The sequence below is a fragment of the Crassostrea angulata genome, chromosome 10 (assembly GCF_025612915.1).
Source record: "Crassostrea angulata isolate pt1a10 chromosome 10, ASM2561291v2, whole genome shotgun sequence".
Taxonomy (NCBI): domain Eukaryota; kingdom Metazoa; phylum Mollusca; class Bivalvia; order Ostreida; family Ostreidae; genus Magallana; species Magallana angulata.
This window is the reverse complement of record NC_069120.1, coordinates 32,986,860-33,005,764: the sequence shown is the minus strand read 5'-3', so window position 1 is coordinate 33,005,764 and position 18,905 is coordinate 32,986,860. Positions and strand designations below refer to the sequence as shown.

At 35.2% G+C, this 18,905-nt stretch overlaps 2 protein-coding genes across 2 annotated transcripts; both read left to right on the top strand.

The window, feature by feature from the left end:
- The first annotated feature begins 5,152 nt into the window (after positions 1 to 5,152).
- Positions 5,153 to 8,190, top strand: LOC128164783 (uncharacterized). The gene is made up of 6 exons (XM_052828774.1): positions 5,153 to 5,176; positions 7,007 to 7,078; positions 7,173 to 7,295; positions 7,408 to 7,530; positions 7,755 to 7,802; positions 7,970 to 8,190. The coding sequence occupies exons 1-6, from the start codon at positions 5,153 to 5,155 to the stop codon at positions 8,060 to 8,062; spliced, it is 483 nt and encodes a 160-aa protein (XP_052684734.1). The 3' UTR covers positions 8,063 to 8,190.
- On the top strand, positions 8,115 to 16,687 carry LOC128165935 (integumentary mucin C.1-like; the record flags this gene model as incomplete). Its single annotated transcript, XM_052830869.1, has 2 exons — positions 8,115 to 8,702; positions 16,544 to 16,687. Coding segments are annotated over 2 exons (732 nt in total), but the record flags the coding sequence as incomplete, so codon positions are not given.
- Between the last annotated feature and the right edge of the window lie 2,218 nt (positions 16,688 to 18,905).

Genomic DNA, 18,905 nt, shown 5'->3' with positions numbered 1-18,905 from the left:
TCCTATTGAGTTCCGATGGGGCCGCTTCGGCCTTCGCACTTTCGCCTTTAGGGCGAAGATGCGAATGCGAAAGAGCGAAGATGCGACGGCGAAGTGCGATGATGAAGGTGCAAAGGCGTAGGAGCGATACTACTATCGCTCCTTCGCCTTCGCAATTTCGCCGTTGCCTGTAGAAAGTCTCGGTCGATTACATAGAATAGAATTACATAAAATAGGAACCGTACTCGCCAAGGTTTTCCGATTAATCCATGATATTATTGGTACGCATGCGCTAGGCCATTGTGCTTACTATGAATGTTTATAAATATTTCAATGTGTACATGTGACATATATGTTTACCAGTGCTGGCTATGCCTAATCATTATATACTCCACATAAGATGTAACGTCCGCCATAATGTGTACAAATGCACTTCCAGACTCCTGGCACTTACCAGCTGTGTGTTTACCGTGGATTAAACACAGTGACATTTTGATTTCATTATGCGACATCCCTTGCTCATGCATTGATCTAGAGAGGGAGAGGGGGTCTGGACACCCCCCCCCCTCGGAAAATTCAAAATTAATTATTTCACACAGTAATAGGGGAGAGGGGATCCGGACCCCATGTCTTTAAACGATAGAGAGCTCCACAACTATAAAAAGGCAAAAGCGAAAGTGCGAAGATGCGAAGGCGAGGGTGCGAAGGCGAAGGAGCGACAGCAGTATCGCCCCTTCAACTTCGACACTTCGCACTTTCGACTTCGCATCTTCGCGTTTCGTCGTCGCATTTTCGCACCTCCGCCCCTTAGCCTTTGCAACTTCGCACCCTCGCATCTTCGCCCTATAGGCGAAAGTGCGAAGGTCGAAGTGGTACCATCGAAACACCACTCTTTCCTCTGCTGTACCAAAGAATGTTCAGCATAGTTAAGTTCTGGAAAAAAATACTGTACTATAATAATTGTATTATTTAACATTGCTATTGTACACTATATGACTGTGTCGAAAAATATAATGCAAAAAAAATGGTTGTAACTTGTTGAAGATATTTTATGCAATCTAGGTATGTTTGAATCATTGGCGGATCCAGAGGGGGGGTTCCGGGGGTCGGAACCCCCCCCCCCTTTTTCTGGGACATATGATTTTTTTTTTGAAAACTTGTAATGCCTATTTTAAGGCAATTTTTCCCATTTATAATATAAATACTGTTACTATCTCAAAGACATGCTTTTAAAATTGCTTATTGAAAGAATTTCTTACAATGTACCGTAATTTACATGTATTTCTTATATGTAAAAACATTAATAATATGCATCTGATGTATGGGGCGGGTGCACTTTCACTGATTCCGAAAGGTTAGAACAAATACAATTGATTGCAGCAAGAATCGTCACAGGATTACCTATTTTTGCTTCTAGGGATTCTCTTTATTTCGAAACAGGGTGGGAAACACTTGATAGTAGAAGGAAAATGTCCAGGCTGAAAACCATGTATGAAATTGATAGAAACTTTTTACCCAATTATGTAATGGACATTTTCCCAAATAAACGTGTTAATGCATCCAATTATTTTACAAGAAATGCACAAAATTATAGTATACCAAAATGTCGTTTACAATTGTATAAATCTTCATTTGTTCCCACTGTTGTTAATGAATGGAATGCGCTTTCAAAGGATGTCCGTGAAAGTGACTCCATTCGCATTTTCAAAGAAAAAATACATGTTTCTATCATAAATCAGAATGATATTACCTGTCGAACAAAACCTGATTTTTTTACTTATGGTGACAGATTTTTTAATATTATTCATACTAGACTTCGTCATAATTGTGTACTAAATAGTGATCTTTTTCGTTGTAATATTATTAATAGTCCACTCTGTTCGTGTGGCAAGCTCGAAGACACTTATCATTATTTTTTCACTTGTAATAAATATAAAGAGGCCAGAAATATTATGCTTAATGAATATATAGTTTTGAACTGACAAGCCATCGAGTAAAACGACGTTCAAGTACGAGTACACGCATTCGTTTTACTTTTAAAAGCTGCTTTCAAATGTATTGTCTAGTTAACTAACTTAAGTAATTATAATAGAAAAGTTTTACTTCGTTTCATACGAAAAATACAAAGAAAATTACATGACCCGCTTATGCAGGTTATGCTATTTTTCTGGAATGCTAGCTACCTTTATACCCACATGAAACACAAAAGAAAGCCTTTTTTTGTTTTGTTTCCAAGAGTCGGAAATTATGTTAAAAAATACCGTGTAAGGGGTTAATATGTAAACCATTATGAAAATGCTCAAGTTTTCAAACTTTCCTGAATATGATCGCATCTGTACTAGTGCCGGATAATGTGGCGCGCCCTTTATGGGGACAGAGGTCACATCAACTTCCCTGGGACTACTATATTGCTTGTACAATTGCATTACACAAATTCCATCTATTCGGCAGATAAACTATCCCCATTTTTTGTCATATCCTACCATTTAGACATTTATTTGAGAAAGCAATCGATAGAAATCAAAATTGATAGATAGTTCAGAATTTAAACATCAAAGACATAAAAAAAAAGTTACCAAAAAATTCATGATGGCTTGTCGTAATTAGTCTGAATTATTTTTTGTTTCTTAGTGTTTCTTTCTTTTAAGCATAGATGCACGTTCTCATTGCTGGAGACTTGGTTTTTTAAGGCCAGAAATTATGCAAATCTTCCTTACCTAAACCAGAACGCTTAATAATGCAGTGCACTCTGATATTAAAATAGAAATGCAAAAGACATTGACGAAATAAATGTTTATTAAATTTACGCACGGAAAACGTTCAAAAGGCATTGTTTATTAACAAATAATGAATTTTGCACCTATTGATTTTCATCAATTGGAACCCCCACCCCCCTTTTCCAAATTGCTGGATCCGCCTCTGTGAATTGTGGGGAAAACAAAAAAATAATAGCTGCAGATCTCATTGTTGTCGAACAACGTATTTTTTTACCAAGCTACACAGTATATTTTTTCTCAGCTAGGTATTTCTAGTAAATGCTCTTTTTTTTAAATACATAATTGCAACCCATTATTTACAATTTTATTTAAGGAAACCTATTCAAAACAAATATCAAAAGTGTATTTCAAGATTCAGGTTTTCTTCACATCAATTATCAATAGAAACGGGTTGATTTTATAATATTAAAGCTGCTTGGTCCGATCTTATATCAAATTTTATGCACGCTTTTAAACGATGGCTATGCTTAGTATATGTATAATCATAGACATTGCAGTAGTTTTACCTGTCAATTATGCCAAATTTCAATGAAGAAAAATACGTACAAAATTTGCTAACAAAACAAACGACATTAAAAGGTACCGCGTTATTTCGCCTCATGTTAAATTTCACCCCTGACGACGAGACGGGTATGGCTGTTTTACGAATTTGACATCGCTTTAAATAAAGGTCGAAATGATCAGACAAATTACAAATAAACATGTGTACGTCTTGTTCGCTAATATTTCTAAAGTTTGCTTTCTTTACAATCGATGCATAGCATGTGGGTTGAATAACCCCAATCATTCGGGGGACGAAACCAAGCGGTTTCCTTTTCTAAACATTCCCGTGATGCATTTTGGTTTGTTTTTTCGTTTGCCCAAAGAGAAATTATTTTATTTACTTTGAATATTTCTAACTTTGAAAGGAGACTGATTCTGCTGGTGTAAATAGGAGAAAGTCCATAACTTTCTAAGATAAATGATTTGTATGGAAAAAAATTTGATACTGTAATTACAAAAAAATCGGACCAAGCAGCTTTAAAAGACACAACAGAAAATGTTTTTATGTTCAAATTCTACTAGTATTGAAGAAGAATTCATTTTGTTTTAACATGTCCCATATACGAAGGCTATCGCAAAAAATACATTAAGCCTTATTACTGGAAAAAAAAACCCTCCAATGTCTTAACTTTTGCAGCTTTTTAATGTTGAAAATGTACTATGTAATTTGGGTAAATATACTCACTTTAGCTTGAAAATAAGACAAGATTTACTTAATACAAGTATTTACACTTTAGAAAAAAATGTGTGCCATAAGATAATTTGTCCAGGTAATATAATTACTTAATTGTCGTTGTCTGTATCATAATTAAAGCATATATTTTAGTTCAGTAGCTACATGTAGCTACAAATCTACAATTGAGGATTTCTTTGTGTTGTATCTAATGATATGTTATATTTTTACTGCAAAAATAGTCATTGTCTTTTATTAATACTTTTAAAACATGTTTATCTTTATAGCATAATTAATTGATAGGACATCGAAAACAACAATATATTTCCAAAATACATTTTAAAAAAAACCTCTGATGTGAAACCATAAAAACCTGATGATCCATTTGAATTTATTCTATGAAGTTTTTCTGCTGCTACCATCAATGATATATGCCGATCTTATGATCCTGACTTGATGCTTTAGAACCTCTAAAGGTCATCTTCTTGTTGTCTACATTTTTATACAAATTTTCATAGTGTTGATGAGGGTTTTTTTTCAGTATATCTGGCCGGTTACGAATAATATCACCATTATCTAGTCCGCACCTTCAATGTTGCTATCAAATGTTTTGATCGATCACGATATAATCAAGGCAAAGTCAACTGCAATATTATAATTTTAAAAAGCATTAGGCTAACGACTATCTATTACAAATACTTAAATTCAAGTTGATATTTAATTCAATAAGCATGTGGAAACAGTTTTGAATGTTATTTAAACAATAGAAAGTTTTCTTTGGTGATCCACGCAGGTACGAAGGTAGCTAGTACTGCAGAAAAAATACATAATCTGCGTTATGACTACATACTTGTATGAGTTGAGCACATTGAGGACTAAATAATCAACATTTTTAAGACTTTGTCGTTTGCCATATTGTAAAACGCAGCCCATGATAACTGATAACAATTTAGGAAAATCCACTGCGTTGTGCATGCAAGTCATCTTATGTGCATAAAACAGCGCACGTTTTCATTGGCCAGCGTCAGTCAATGTGACGTCAACGTTGTTATAATACCAACGCTGTGTTATGGTAACGGTTATTTCTAACGAACAAGTTGAAGCCGTCGGTTGTGTTCTGATATCGCTCCTGACTTTTTCTGAAATATCTACATCTTTAGACTTAGCATCAGCTTAAAAGATGGTCAACAGGCGGATTAAGAGGGTAATACACATTTTTGTGTCTTTTTATCCGGAAATTTCACGTATCTTGTATATAAACAGAATTTCAAGTGTTTGTCTGCTTGTCATCCCATATGAGACCATTGTCACTCAAACGGTAACGTGTTTGATGAAGGGTGACTTCATACTCACGTGTCCTTTTAACCACCCATTGTTCTTTTAAAACAATGAATTAAATGAATTATCGTCGCAGAATAGTTGCTACATATATCATAAAAAAAAAGATTCTTCAAAAATCCGCTAAAATGGCTGCTCTTAGATTAAAAAATGATCGTTAGTTACATTCTTAGAAACAACATTTCATAAATAATGTGTTACTGTTAGGCTATTACCGATAAGAAAGATTTTTCATCGTTTATCTCGATGTTCAGTTGATAGTAGGTATGTGATAATCTTCATTTGTATAATTATAATTATATGCTATCTCTATGCATTATGATATTGAGCTGGTGTGGTGTGTGTGTGTAAGTCGAACATATGGCTCGGGGGGAGGAGGGGGGGGGGGGGAGTTCAGGTTCGAAAAATACAGCAAAATTTATTCATCTGAAACAATATAAATTCTGTTGAAAATTAAATATATTTTAATATACATGTAAGAAATTGTATGTGTAGCAATATCTAGTGGGCATTCAAACTGGGCATTTTGGTTATGTTGCAAGGCAACGCTACAAGATAGCCCCGTACGTATTTCATCCAATTCAAAGCCAGATTCCAATCACAATATTATAAACCATTTTACTCCACCAATATAATTAGCCCCCCCCCCCCCAAAGAAAAACCCTAAAAAAAAATCCGATTGGAACCATCTTGACAAGAGCTTGGACTTTGGGTAGTTGTGTCAAACTTCAGTGTGACGTACGTGTATATTGATAATATTGTGTCTACTTTAATGTCTATTTTATCAGCCATGGCTCTTTGAAATCAACAAGATTCGACTGGCTTTTGAGCCAAGATCACGCAAACGACGACGCATATTTCACTTGAAACCAGCGTTTTAACTTGTTTTGATGCAAGAAAAAGATAGTTACATGGTTCTATAATGAATCACTATAAAACTACAAGTTTTTCAAATGTTTGATATTCTTTCTGATTAATTTCTTACCTAGGTTGCGAATACATTTTTTATATGAGAATATTTACATTTACTTTCTTTCCCTCTATTAAATTGCATTGGTTGATTTGAGTGATATTTATGCATAACACATGTACAGAAGACCCAATCACCAAATCTGGTGCGTAGGAATACATTCAGTATTCCTTCAGTGTTTCTCGAAGAACATGAACTGACTCTTCTCGCGACTTCAGACCGGATCACGACCTGATATTATACTTACGCTGATTAATATTTAATTGATGTAAATATATTTTGACGGTTAAATGAATTCAATAGATTAATTTCTTAGTGTACCAAAAGTAAATTCATTAAATCACAGAAAGAAAAATAAAATTGTGTTATTAGAATTTAAAACGCTGCGCACTATTTTTGTCAGCATAATTCGGCTGCTCCAATGGCTCTTCCATTAATTTCGCATTACTCGTTGAATAAGTCAGAGCTTTTAAAAAACAAAGCATATTTGCGGGAAGGAAATAAATGTTAAAAAACGTAAATATAAGCATTGAATCATTATTTTTTGAAAGATGTGGTCTCATAACTAGCGCGCGTTATTCAATTTGTATGCACCCACCGTTGCAGTTATGAGACCACATCTTTCAAAAAATAGTGATTCAATGCTTAAATAAACATGGACATGGTAATACATAAACGTATTTCTATTCTCGGTCGCAAAATCCTAACATTTCTTATAACTTTCAGAATTTTGAAGAACAGTTGTCGGCCGTCTCGTCTTTAACGACTCATATCCCACAGAACAGAACAAATGACGAGGTTAATATCAATATGTAATGAAAATATTTTCCTGCTGTAGTCAACGTTTGAAATTGTCCATACTTTCGTACTGCAACACATACCGGTATTTCAGACAAAGTCAAAGTGCACATGGCACCGCAATAGAGTGTGGCACAAGGACGACCCACAAACACGAGTTGAGGGAGACCCCAAAGTAAACAACCTTCATGAACGGCCAACAAAGGTCAAGATCGATGTAAGTCAAGATTATTTCTTTAGATTCGATATGCAATGAAATATTTTTCTAGTGTAGTCAACATTTGGAATTAATAATTATATTTTTACACTCAACATGCACCTTTTTTCAGTCAAAGCCAAACAAAAAGCGCACATGGCACTGCAATAGAGTGTGGCGCAAGGACGACCCACAAACACAGGTCGGAGGAGATCCCAAGGACATTCTTGACCGGCCAACTAAGGTCAACGTCAATGTAAGTCAAGGCTAATTAGCTTATTTTGGTGTTAATAAAACTTGTAAACCATGTGATGAAATGCAGTGTTTCTCTGTTAAATGTATAGACTTTTACTTAAATTGACTAAGAACATTACACATTCAGATTATTATATATGTTTTTAAGAGTAATTCTGAAATATTATGCTATAATAAGTAATTATAATCAATGAGAGGTGCTCAAAAAGTGTTTTATTCACACAGGATCAACTACAAAATGATGAGAAATTAGTAAAGGAGCCACACAGAAAGGTAAATTCATAAATCTATCTATGTCCCTCCCCAATTGAAAAATTATTTTTGCTCTAACACCAATCAATTCATAATGATAACGAATAATTAAAAACGTCTTGATAATGCCACTTTTAGAGTGTCCTCTTACACTTTAATTTTACAAGGTTATACCTCTCTTTTTGCAGTCTGGGCCTCGAAGGTGGCGCTATAACAGAATATGGCGGAGAGACTTTGTCTGGAAGAAAGAGGTGAATAACATACAATTTGTTGTCTTTTAAACACAGCAAGCTGGAGTCTGCACATTGCAATCTTTTTCGTTAAACTTTTCAGCATTCCATTAAACCGGCTTGCATTTCTACGAGCTTTGAGCATCCTGCACCCTCCGCAGACGTTGTAGTCCCCCACAGCAGAGTCAAAGCAACTTCTTTGTCAAATACTGACCCTGCTAAGGCGATTGCTTCTAGCATCTCAACCACGCCCACCACCGCTTCTATCAGCACGACCACGCCCACCACCGCTTCTATCATCACCATCACGCCCACCACCGCTTCTATAAGCACGACCACACCCACCACCGTTTCTATTTGCACGACCACGCCGAGCACCGCTTCTGCGTTAAAATCAGTTACACGTCAGTTTGTGGCTCCACCCTCTAAAGCGACTGTGTCCAAGACAGAGACAAGCACCATCTCCGTACTCAGTGAAACGACAGTCTCCAGTACTGTGTCGGGGTCAACTAATAAGGCCAATACGACTGTTTCGAGTGATGGTCAAATTACGACATTCAATGAAAGTCTTACTTGTGATGACAAGATGGCACCTATCACAGCCACCTTTTGCACTACTCGCTTTAAGAAGGAGACGGGAACTAGCTCTGTCAACGCACGCCGATCTTCTCATACGACAGAGGAGCAAATGGTAAATTTTCAAAACTGATAATTCATATTACCTATTATTAACTGCTGATTTCTTGTGTGGCAAGAATGATGGACTTACTGTCTTATCTTATTTACTGCAGTAAATTGATATCTTTTTTTAACTGATGTCACACGTTTGATTTTAATTGATGATATCATTTACTAAAAAAGATGATATAAAAATTTCTCAAGTAGATGATTTATAAAAATGAAAACCAGTAAACAGGGCCAATTTTGATGCTTACCGTATTCAGTTATTTAAAAACTGAATAGGTGATGGAACACGTTTACAAATAGAGGAAAACAACTTATCTATATTCATAGATGTTACAACCTATTCATTTTAGAAAGGTGATTGCGCTAAATTCTCGATATAAATAATTGATACTAGTATCTCCTATTTGATTAAAAAAGACATATTTTTTTAAAAGAGTGATTTCTTGAATTGGTGATATTATCTATTCGGGCGTCACTTATTCGAATAGATACATCCTTTTTTTCAATATAAATAGATGAGTCGGCCTATTCGATGTCAATTATCAAATCATTTCTTTATAGAAAGACATGTCTTTATTCTATTCTAAGATCTGTAGATATCTTAACATTGGACTTTTTTGTTGTCATATATTTATATAATAGTGCTGTGTTGTGCCTGTACTATGCCTAAATAGTAGTCAGGGTTTGATACATGGTGCACAATCCGGAGATAGAGATACAATCTGACAGGAGGCATAATAATGGCTGATAGATGAACCAACATTATTATTCTTAAAATATTGATTTAAACAATCGATTGCTCTCTCTCTCTCTCTCTCTCTCTCTCTCTCTCTCTCTCTCTCTCTCTCTCTCTCTCTCTGTTTATTAAGGTTTTCCGCTCTCAGCGGAAAACCTTACTATTATTCTGAAAATTTTTCAAATTTCTTATTATTTTTTTTTCTTCTAGACGCCAACTTTGATCCTTAATATCTCGCTCGTTTGGTCACCGATTGTTTTGAAATTTTCAGGACTGATAACATGCCGCGTGATGTTGTCGTTGCATATTTTAGTTGAGAAAAATCCTTATCCGGTTTTGAGTTATTCCCCTTTTAGTAAAATTTAACGACTTCTTTTGTCCAGGGGGTTTAGCTTTAACGATGACTGGCAGATTCTCAAATATGGGCTGGTTTGGAAGCTAATACATTGAATTTGTGCGAGATATGTTTTATTTATTATTTAAATGCAAATAAAAGCGGTGGTATAGATGTTGAAACAAAGGTAAGAAAAAAAATCAAAAAAATTCGCGTATTTTCCGTGTTAGTTTTCTACCTGATAAAAATTTGTTATAACATGTATTTTAAAAGTTCTTGGTCTTACCCAGACCTTTCATTCGGTATACCGAAAAAGGGGCTGGCCCTTATAATTAGGGAGTTAGAGGCGTCCAAAGTTTCTTGTCAATAACTTAAAAAGGAATAAATATTTCTAATGCATTATTGAAGCAAAGTTGTAAAGAAATTAATTTTGAATCCTTCTATAGTATTCAATTTAATGTTTTCGTAATTTATAGTCAGTATTTGCAGAAACAATTGTTGTCAGTTCGGTCCATTTTTGTGGGGGTGCGCACGTTTATGAGGTTATGAAAGGGCTTCTTGTAATGCACTAACTGATACATGTAACGCGCAAAAATAATTCCACATAAAATTCCCAAATGTTTTTATACATATGTGCATTTTCATTTCATATAGATAAACCTCTTTGACCTTACTTTTGTTGTTTGTTTCATAACTGTGCCCCTGTCTATATTTAGATGAATTACGAGACTCGGGTAACCGATCGATAGGAGAGTCGCTAGCTGTATTCAGGCCGTCGCCTAGACGACAGTGCATGTGCTTGTAGAGCTGGACGTACACGATTAACGCCCCACTGTGTTACTGTAACAGAGACATTTTGAATTGTTTCAGTACTGGGAGATGTGTTAATTAATGGTTCCAATGCATGGTAATTAAACTCAACTTTTCTACAATACGTATACACGGCCGTCATAGAAAGCACAATGTGTATTACTGACATGACAATTTAAACGAACGCGGGATTGCTCCCGATAGAACAATTCTTTTAAAGCAAAAAAAAAAATTACTGATTTGCGATGGATATAATATAATTATCATCGTGGAGATGATTTTAAAAAGTGAACTTAATATTCGTATACGATAATATTTGAATCCAAAGCCGCTAGTTATAAGTTACGGTTATTAGGGATATTAATTATGACTTGCCCCGCGTTTCAGGTTTTTTACTTGCAAAGCATCTACAAACGAAAATACCAAACAACCTTCAGCAGCAACTTATAAATTATTTATTCCATACACAATTCTAAAGAGGTAATTAAATAAATTTTATAAATGCTTTATACTTGTATTCGCTATCTTCCATGGAAAAAAGTGGCATGGAAAAATGTTGTTCAATGTTCATCAAATACGCTGTAGCCTTAGCAATCGTAAATAATTAACAAACTGTATATTGATAGATTGACATATCAACAAACATTCAGACCCGCATTGTGTTTTCTTACAAGTTCTATAAAACGTAGACTCAATGACTGAATTCTTTACCGTTTACCAGAACACTTTAAGTGTTTAAATTTTAAAAGAAATTGTGTACATGCAGAGCATTGCAATGCTAGGACAATAAAATTCCAACAATGTATATGATGAGGCCGGTCAGACTGATACTGGTTCTGCTTGTTCTACAAATAGCGAATGTAAGACGAAGTTTTTGGGTGTTATATTTTAAACAAATATAAGTATTGCTTTCTTAAAAGCTTGCATTACTCAACAAAGTATTTTATTGGGATCATTCTTAGTTACCTTAGCTGCATATATGTACCGCTTTGTCTGTATCCCGGAAAAATTGACTACCATCCGAAATTTTTCATACAAGGTCTACAGACTTGCAGCTAACATTACCTTTAAAAATACATTTTAGAATTTGCCGCTGTTTATAAATTCATTAAAAAGACGCGCAGAATCAAGTGGTTATATGGCGTTTGATATGGGATTTATGACGTCTATTTATATTGTTTTCATTAAAATTATTTCATTATTTCAAGCTTGTGGGTGGAATGAAATCAGTTTCACATGTTATATGACATAAAGATGTCCTCCCCCCACTTTCTCTCGAAGCAACTATATTTATAAAATTTACATTAAAAAAATTGAATTATCATGGAGTTGCCCCCCCCCCCCCCCCCCCCCCCCCATTTTGGTAGCATGTAAAAAAAATGGTATGAAAATCATGAAATTATGAGTGAAATTTTGAAAATTTTGGAAAATTCAATTTTTTTTTTATTTTTTTGCTTGTCAAGATTTGTTGGATGAGTTTGCCCCCCCCCCCCCCACTTTCAAAAACGATGCTACGTGCTTGGAAATCACTCATTTCTTTATTCCCCTCTTTAATAATCAAAACAAACTAACAAACATAACCGATCCAGATAAATATAATTACATGTATCAAAAATAAACTTAAAAAACAAACTACACATTCATCCTTCACCCACAATATTGCCTTTTCGATATTTGTCATCGTTGTAGACCCGTGTTACAATCTGTTAAGTAGGTGCTTGCACGAAAAAGAACCCCTTGCTGATCTACATTTTCATTAACGCATACAAAGAAAAAATATATTTTTTGATTTATTTTTGAATTTCTTTTGATGTAAAAAAAAAAAAGAGAGAAGAAATTGGTTCTTAGTCTCTCTTTATGCCTGTTTGTTAGCGGTTAATCCAAGTTCATTTTGAATATCCTTTTGTTATTTAAAAAATGCGATGTAAATTTTTTTCATGCAATATTTCGGATAAAGCAATGAAGAGTTGTTTCTTGAAATTTTATTAGACCATAAAATTGTAAAATGCTAACATTGAAAATTGTGCCCGATTTCTTTCTTTTTTTTTAAGGTAAAACTTTATTGATTTAAAAAATGATTCTTTGAGACAAACAAATTGACATAATCAATAAGAGTTTGAAAATCTCTAACTGCAGGTCTGTAGCTTTTAGTCAGAAAAAGAATCGGATGGACGACCTAGGACACAGATCGTCCATCCGAATTTCTTGAAAATTGCCATTATTTTCGTACGCGGACGCAATACTCACCGAGACTAAATGTTTCGTATCTTAAGTTTTAAGTTTTAACTGCTTTGAAAGGTAATATTGGTTTTCTGATAATTATGAACATGAATAATTAAATAAAAATGGTTAAAATTAAAGTAAAATTACCGGCATCGGTCTTCTCCGTGCGCGGATCTAGAAGGGGAAGGGTTCCAGCCCCCCCCCCCCCCCCCCCCCCAGCGAAATTTCTTTCAATTACGTGTACATTATAAACTTACCAAATAAACTCAAATAACCGTCTGACTTTTCAACCCCCACCCCGGAAAAAATTTTCTGATCCGCGCATGTTCCCCCTCCTCGAAATACAATATTATTCTTCAAAACCCCTTGTAAAATTTCCAGGATCTCCGCATATATACTAATAGATTCATTGGCGCTTGCGTTCGATAAAAATGCGTGTAAAACGTTTGCCAGTGGTCTTTTTACCATCGTACCGGGCATAACCACAGTCCCACTCTGTGAATAAAATGCGGCGAATCAAACTAGAGACAACGTGTTAAGATCTGTATTTGCTTATAAACATGTAGTATCATCGTGCAAAATGCACTGTTCTGTTCAATTATAATTTTTTTTTTTACTTTACTTGTAAAATTCAACATCTGTTTCGTAATTTTTTCTCACAGTTTATATCTTACATAGTTACTTTTTAGCTCACCTGAGCTGAAAGCTCAAGTGAGCTATTCTGATCACATTTTGTCTGTCGTCTGTCTGTCCGTCAGTCCGTCCGTCCGTCCGTAAACTTTTCACATTTTCAACATCTTCTCAAGAACTACTAGGCCAATTTCAACCAAACTTGGCACAAATCATCCTTAGGCAAAGGGGATTCAAAGTTGTGAAAATTAAGGGCCACACCCGTTTTCAAGGGGAGATAATTAGAAATTAATGAAAAATTTCGAGAAATTTTCAAAAATCTTCTTCTCAAGAACCAGAAAGCTAGGAAAGCTGAAACTTGTGTGGAAGCATCCTCAGGTAGTGTAGATTCAAAGTTGTGAAATTCATGACCCCCGGGGGTAGGGTGGGGCCACAATGGGGGGTCGAAGTTTTACATAGGAATATATAGAGTAAATCTTTAAAAATCTTCTTCTCAGAAACTAAACAGCCAGGAAAGCTGAAACTTGTGTGGAAGCATCCTCAGGTAGTGTAGATTCAACGTTGTGAAATTCATGACCCTCGGGGGTAGAGTGGGGCCACAATGGGGGGTCGAAGTTTTACATAGGAATATATAGAGTAAATCTTTAAAAATCTTCTTCTCAGAAACTAAACAGCCAGGAAAGCTGAAACTTGTGTGGAAGCATCCTCAGGTAGTGTAGATTCAAAGTTGTGAAATTCATGACCCCCGGGGGTAGAGTGGGGCCACAATGGGGGGTCGAAGTTTTACATAGGAATATATAGAGTAAATCTTTAAAAATCATCTGCTCAGAAACTAAACAGCCAGGAAAGCTGAAACTTGTGTGGAAGCATCCTCAGGTAGTGTAGATTCAAAGTTGTGAAAATTATGATCCCTGGGGGTAGGGTGAGGCCACATTGGGGGGGGGGGGGGTGTTAAAATTTTACATAGAAATATATAGAGTAAATCTTTGAAAATCTTCTTCTCAGAAACTAATCAGCCAGGAAAGGTGAAACTGTTGTGGAAGCATTCTCAGGTAGTGTAGATTCAAAGTTGTGAAAATCATGATCCCTGGGGGTAGGGTGGGGCACAATGGGGGTCGAAGTTTTACATAGGAATATATAGAGTAAATCTTTAAAAATCTTCTCAGAAACTTATCAGCCAGGAAAGCTGAAACTTGTGTGGAAGTATCCTCAGGTAGTGTAGATTCAAAGTTGTGAAAATCATGATTCCTGGGGGTAATGTGAGGCCACATGGGGGGGGGGGGTGTTAAAGTTTTACATAGGAATATATAAAGTAAATCTTTAAAAATCTTCTCAGAAACTAATCAGCAAGATGATTCTTTATAATTGTTAAAACTTTGGCTCCAGGACAATTCTTCGGCCTCACAAGAAGGTTCAGAGTTTGATGTAGCTAAATATCCCATATATAAACAATTGTAAAGGATCTTTTTGAGAACTGCAATACTCAACACGTGATATGACTATAAAATTGAAGCAGGCAGCTATTTATTCATTAGAATCTTTTTGTATTACTGTATTGAGTTATTGCCCTTGATTTATTGATTCTTGATTATTTTAATTAATACATCCACTGTTAACCAATTATTGTGATGATTATTTTTATACAATAATAAATATTCAATGTATATAAGTTGTTCTGCATAAGAAGTTTTGGGTAAGGCCGGATTAGTTTGTTTATTTTTGATTTCCAATTTTTAGATACTATGAATTATTTTAGGTTGGCAGATATATAGGGACAGTGTCTATTGCAATTTGATGAGTGGCTGTTTGGGGTTAAACTTGACCAGGTATGGATAGATTGAGTGTTAGAACATCCTCGCTCTATCTAATCTACGTGTTTTCTATCCTTTGATACAAAGTGTGCGGCCATTCCTGCCCTGTATCGCATTAATACAAGTGTGCAGTCATATATCTGCTTGTATTGGTGGTGGTTGCGGCGGAGCACTAATGTATGGTCATCCATGCTGGTGTTCAGGCCTTTCTAGCGCAAGTGTACGGCACTCCCTGCTTGCGTTAGGTTGAGCTGTTGGCGCAAGTGTGCGGTCATCCCTGCCTGCGTAACGTTGAGTCCCTATATATGTGCAGGAGCGGTGATTAAAGTCTGCTCTTGTAAATATTGGCAGCAATCAGGGCTATCCGAGTTCCAAGGGGGGAAAATGGATTTTATTTATACAGGATCTACATGTACTATTGTACATTGTCCAGATTGTTTGTATTATGACTCCATTAAGCTGACTTTATCATACCTATTGTTCCTCAGGTGAGCGATGTGGCCCATGGGCCTCTTGTTTTATTTAGTGATTGACCCTTATTAGACTTTATAGAGACAGAGTGTCATGTCTCAGGGACTGTTAATCTCTTAAAACAACATTGTGCAATTATCAGATTTTCATTTCTTGGACATCAAAGACTCATTGAGTTTATTTAATTATTTTATATCTGTGAACCTTTCACTCAGCTTACTTATATCATTACCTGTTAATTGCAATTTATTCTCATTGTTAAGATTCTTATAAATAGTTATGTACAATTGTCAATGCGCAGTCTGGAATACGGCGGCCAGCCCCGGCCACGTCCGACTCTCCCAGAGTCTTGAGTCCGGAGGCCACTTCTGGCCATATCCGACTTGTTTGTAACATGTCTGTCTGTTAAATTGTTGCCATCGTTGAGTCTCGTCCAATAATGTGGAATCCTGCATCAATTGCCTGTTTATTTCTCTGGAACTGTATACTGGTGGACCTTCGGGAATACGGCAAACCTACCCTTCGTTTTAGCTTACGGCCCACAGCGCGCCCCAACCTTTTACCTTATACACTTTACGCCAACATTCCCTCACCCGGTTCGTACTGCACACGACCGATGCAGATCCAGACGAATTCCCTATCACCGTAAAATCTACACGGTCACAGAAATATAATACTTTGTTTCTCAGTGTTTACACATCTAATATTGTACGATGGTCAGCTATCAATTTTTTGTAATACGTCACAAGTATGACGCAGCTACGACGGAAAACCTAATCGTTGCTTGCAACGAGCTCGTCTCTAGTTGTACATGTATCTGTTATTTCCAGGATCGGAAGTCTCCAAAGAGGAAGAGACCGGAGACACGCCATGTTCCAAAAAAACGTGTCTTCTTGAAACAGTCTGCAGACGACACTCGGCTGAGTGTAAGTATCATCAAAAAGATGGCAGCCTGGTTTAATAAAGCTATCTAATGACTATATATCTTAATTTAAGTCCTCTGGAAAGAAAGATGTACTATTCATATTTGTTTGTTGATGAATTTTAGTGTCGCTGGCTGTGGTTCGTAGAGACACTGATGGAACAGCTCTGTTTGGTTTTTGAAGGCTTTTCTCTCTGAGTCTTGGCGGGAGGCCTTTCATTGTTCGTATTGTATCATACTGATTGTTTATGCATTGAGACTGAGACCGCCACCTTAGTTAAGGGGGGGGGGGGGTTAATACTGGAGTTTTATTTAAAGGGGGGGGGGTGACTGTAACATACATACTTTTCAGATAAATGTTGGCATGTTTACACATGTACTTAACTATACTTTATACTTCTTCTGTCAGCTATTCTAATATTCCTGTGGACATGTTTTTGTTCTATCTGGTGTGTTGGTTTGACAATCACTATCTTCTGATCATGACAGCTATTATTTTTTCTTAAATTTGTGTTTTTTTGTCATCATTATCAATATTTTTATGCATCTAATTATTTTATTTTTATTGAAATAAATTAAGTGAAAAATGTCTGTGTGTTTGTTGTTTACATCTGGAACTTAGATTTCGTTTCTGTTGTGCGCAAGTTCTTTAGTATAAGTCGATCTAGTGTTAGCACTGGTAATCTTTCACCAAGAGCCCGATTCTGCCACTTTTGGAATACAATTTCAACAGACAAAGCGATGTGCAGCTAATATTGAGTGTCATTAACAGTTGTTTGAGTAATAACATTTACAATACGTATCTTGTTAAGGTTTTTAAAGCTTGTTGAATGTTTTCGAGCAGGTGCCCTATGAGGATTATATCTTAATTATTACTGGTCCTAACTTCACCAAACTTGCATGGATGATGTGTCTAATGATACTGATATACTTGACAGGCTCGAATGCTGAATCGGAGCCATAAGTGTAAGATGCTGGAGGAGGTATTGTTTTAGAGCTGGTTAAATTTTTTAGAGCAGGTGCCCTCTGATGATTATATCTTGGGTATTACTGGTACTAACTTCACAGAACTTCCATGGATGTTGTGTCTTATGATACTGATGCACCTGACAGGCTCGAATGCTGAATCGGAGCCATAGGTTTCGGATAACAGATTATAGTACTATTTCAAACTTGCATTGTTGATCAAACTATAATATAAATGAATCGCAGAGGTAGCTTCAGATGCAGAGCTTGATCTCCATTATATAGGATGCTAAACAAACTCCTACCTCACTCATTCTTGCCTGATAGATGTGTTTGTTCTTAAATTATATAACATAATATTATGATTCCTATTCTACGAGTATAGTATTGTATAAAATGATACATACTGGTTTTTATGATACAACATCATAATATATTGGGTTGATCAATCTCATAGACGGCTCGGCTTCGCCTCGCCATCTATGAGATTGATCAACCCAATATATTTCCGTAGTGAGTCAGTAACTAACCTAATAAGTAATAATATGATACTATATCATATATTCTATTGTAAAAAAAAAATCATATGATACAATATTATTTTGTATCATGATATTGTAATGTATACTACTGTATATTATCATGATACAATATTGTATAATATGATATTGTACTAAACATTATTGTATCATATGATATTGTTTCATATGATATTGTTTCATATGATACTGAGTCATATGATACGATATTGTATAATATTGTATTATGTGTAATGATTTCCTATTATATAAATAGTCTATCATATGGTAGGATATTGTATGATAAAATATTGTAATATATTATATATTACTATATCACATGGTATTGTATAATATGATATGATAAAATGTTGCATCAACTTATACTGTATATGATAAAAAATAATACAATATTATAAAATTATCAATATAATATTGTATGTTACAATGTTGTGATGTATTACGTGATAAGATATTGTATCATATGATACTATAGTATATCATATATTATATTTTATTATGCGATCAAAAACAAAAATGTATAACATGAAATAATACCCTATCATATCATGATACGATATCATATCTTGATACAATGTCATATCATATATTACATTTTTATATTCTATCATTTTATATTACAGTATTATATTGTATCATATGATATATGATATATTGTATAGTATAATAGGATGCAAAATCATATTTCATATTTTTGTATTGATAAACTTTATATCTTACAATGCTGAATGATATCATCTTATGATAACAAACCATTTTTTTAAC

Coding starts and splice junctions, on each gene's coding strand:
- LOC128164783 (XM_052828774.1), top strand. CDS start 5,153: ATGGTCAACAGGCGGATTAAGAGG. Junction 7,531..7,754: donor CAACTAAGGTCAACGTCAAT/GTAAGTCAAGGC, acceptor TTATTCACACAG/GATCAACTACAAAATGATGA. Junction 7,803..7,969: donor TAAAGGAGCCACACAGAAAG/GTAAATTCATAA, acceptor CTCTTTTTGCAG/TCTGGGCCTCGAAGGTGGCG.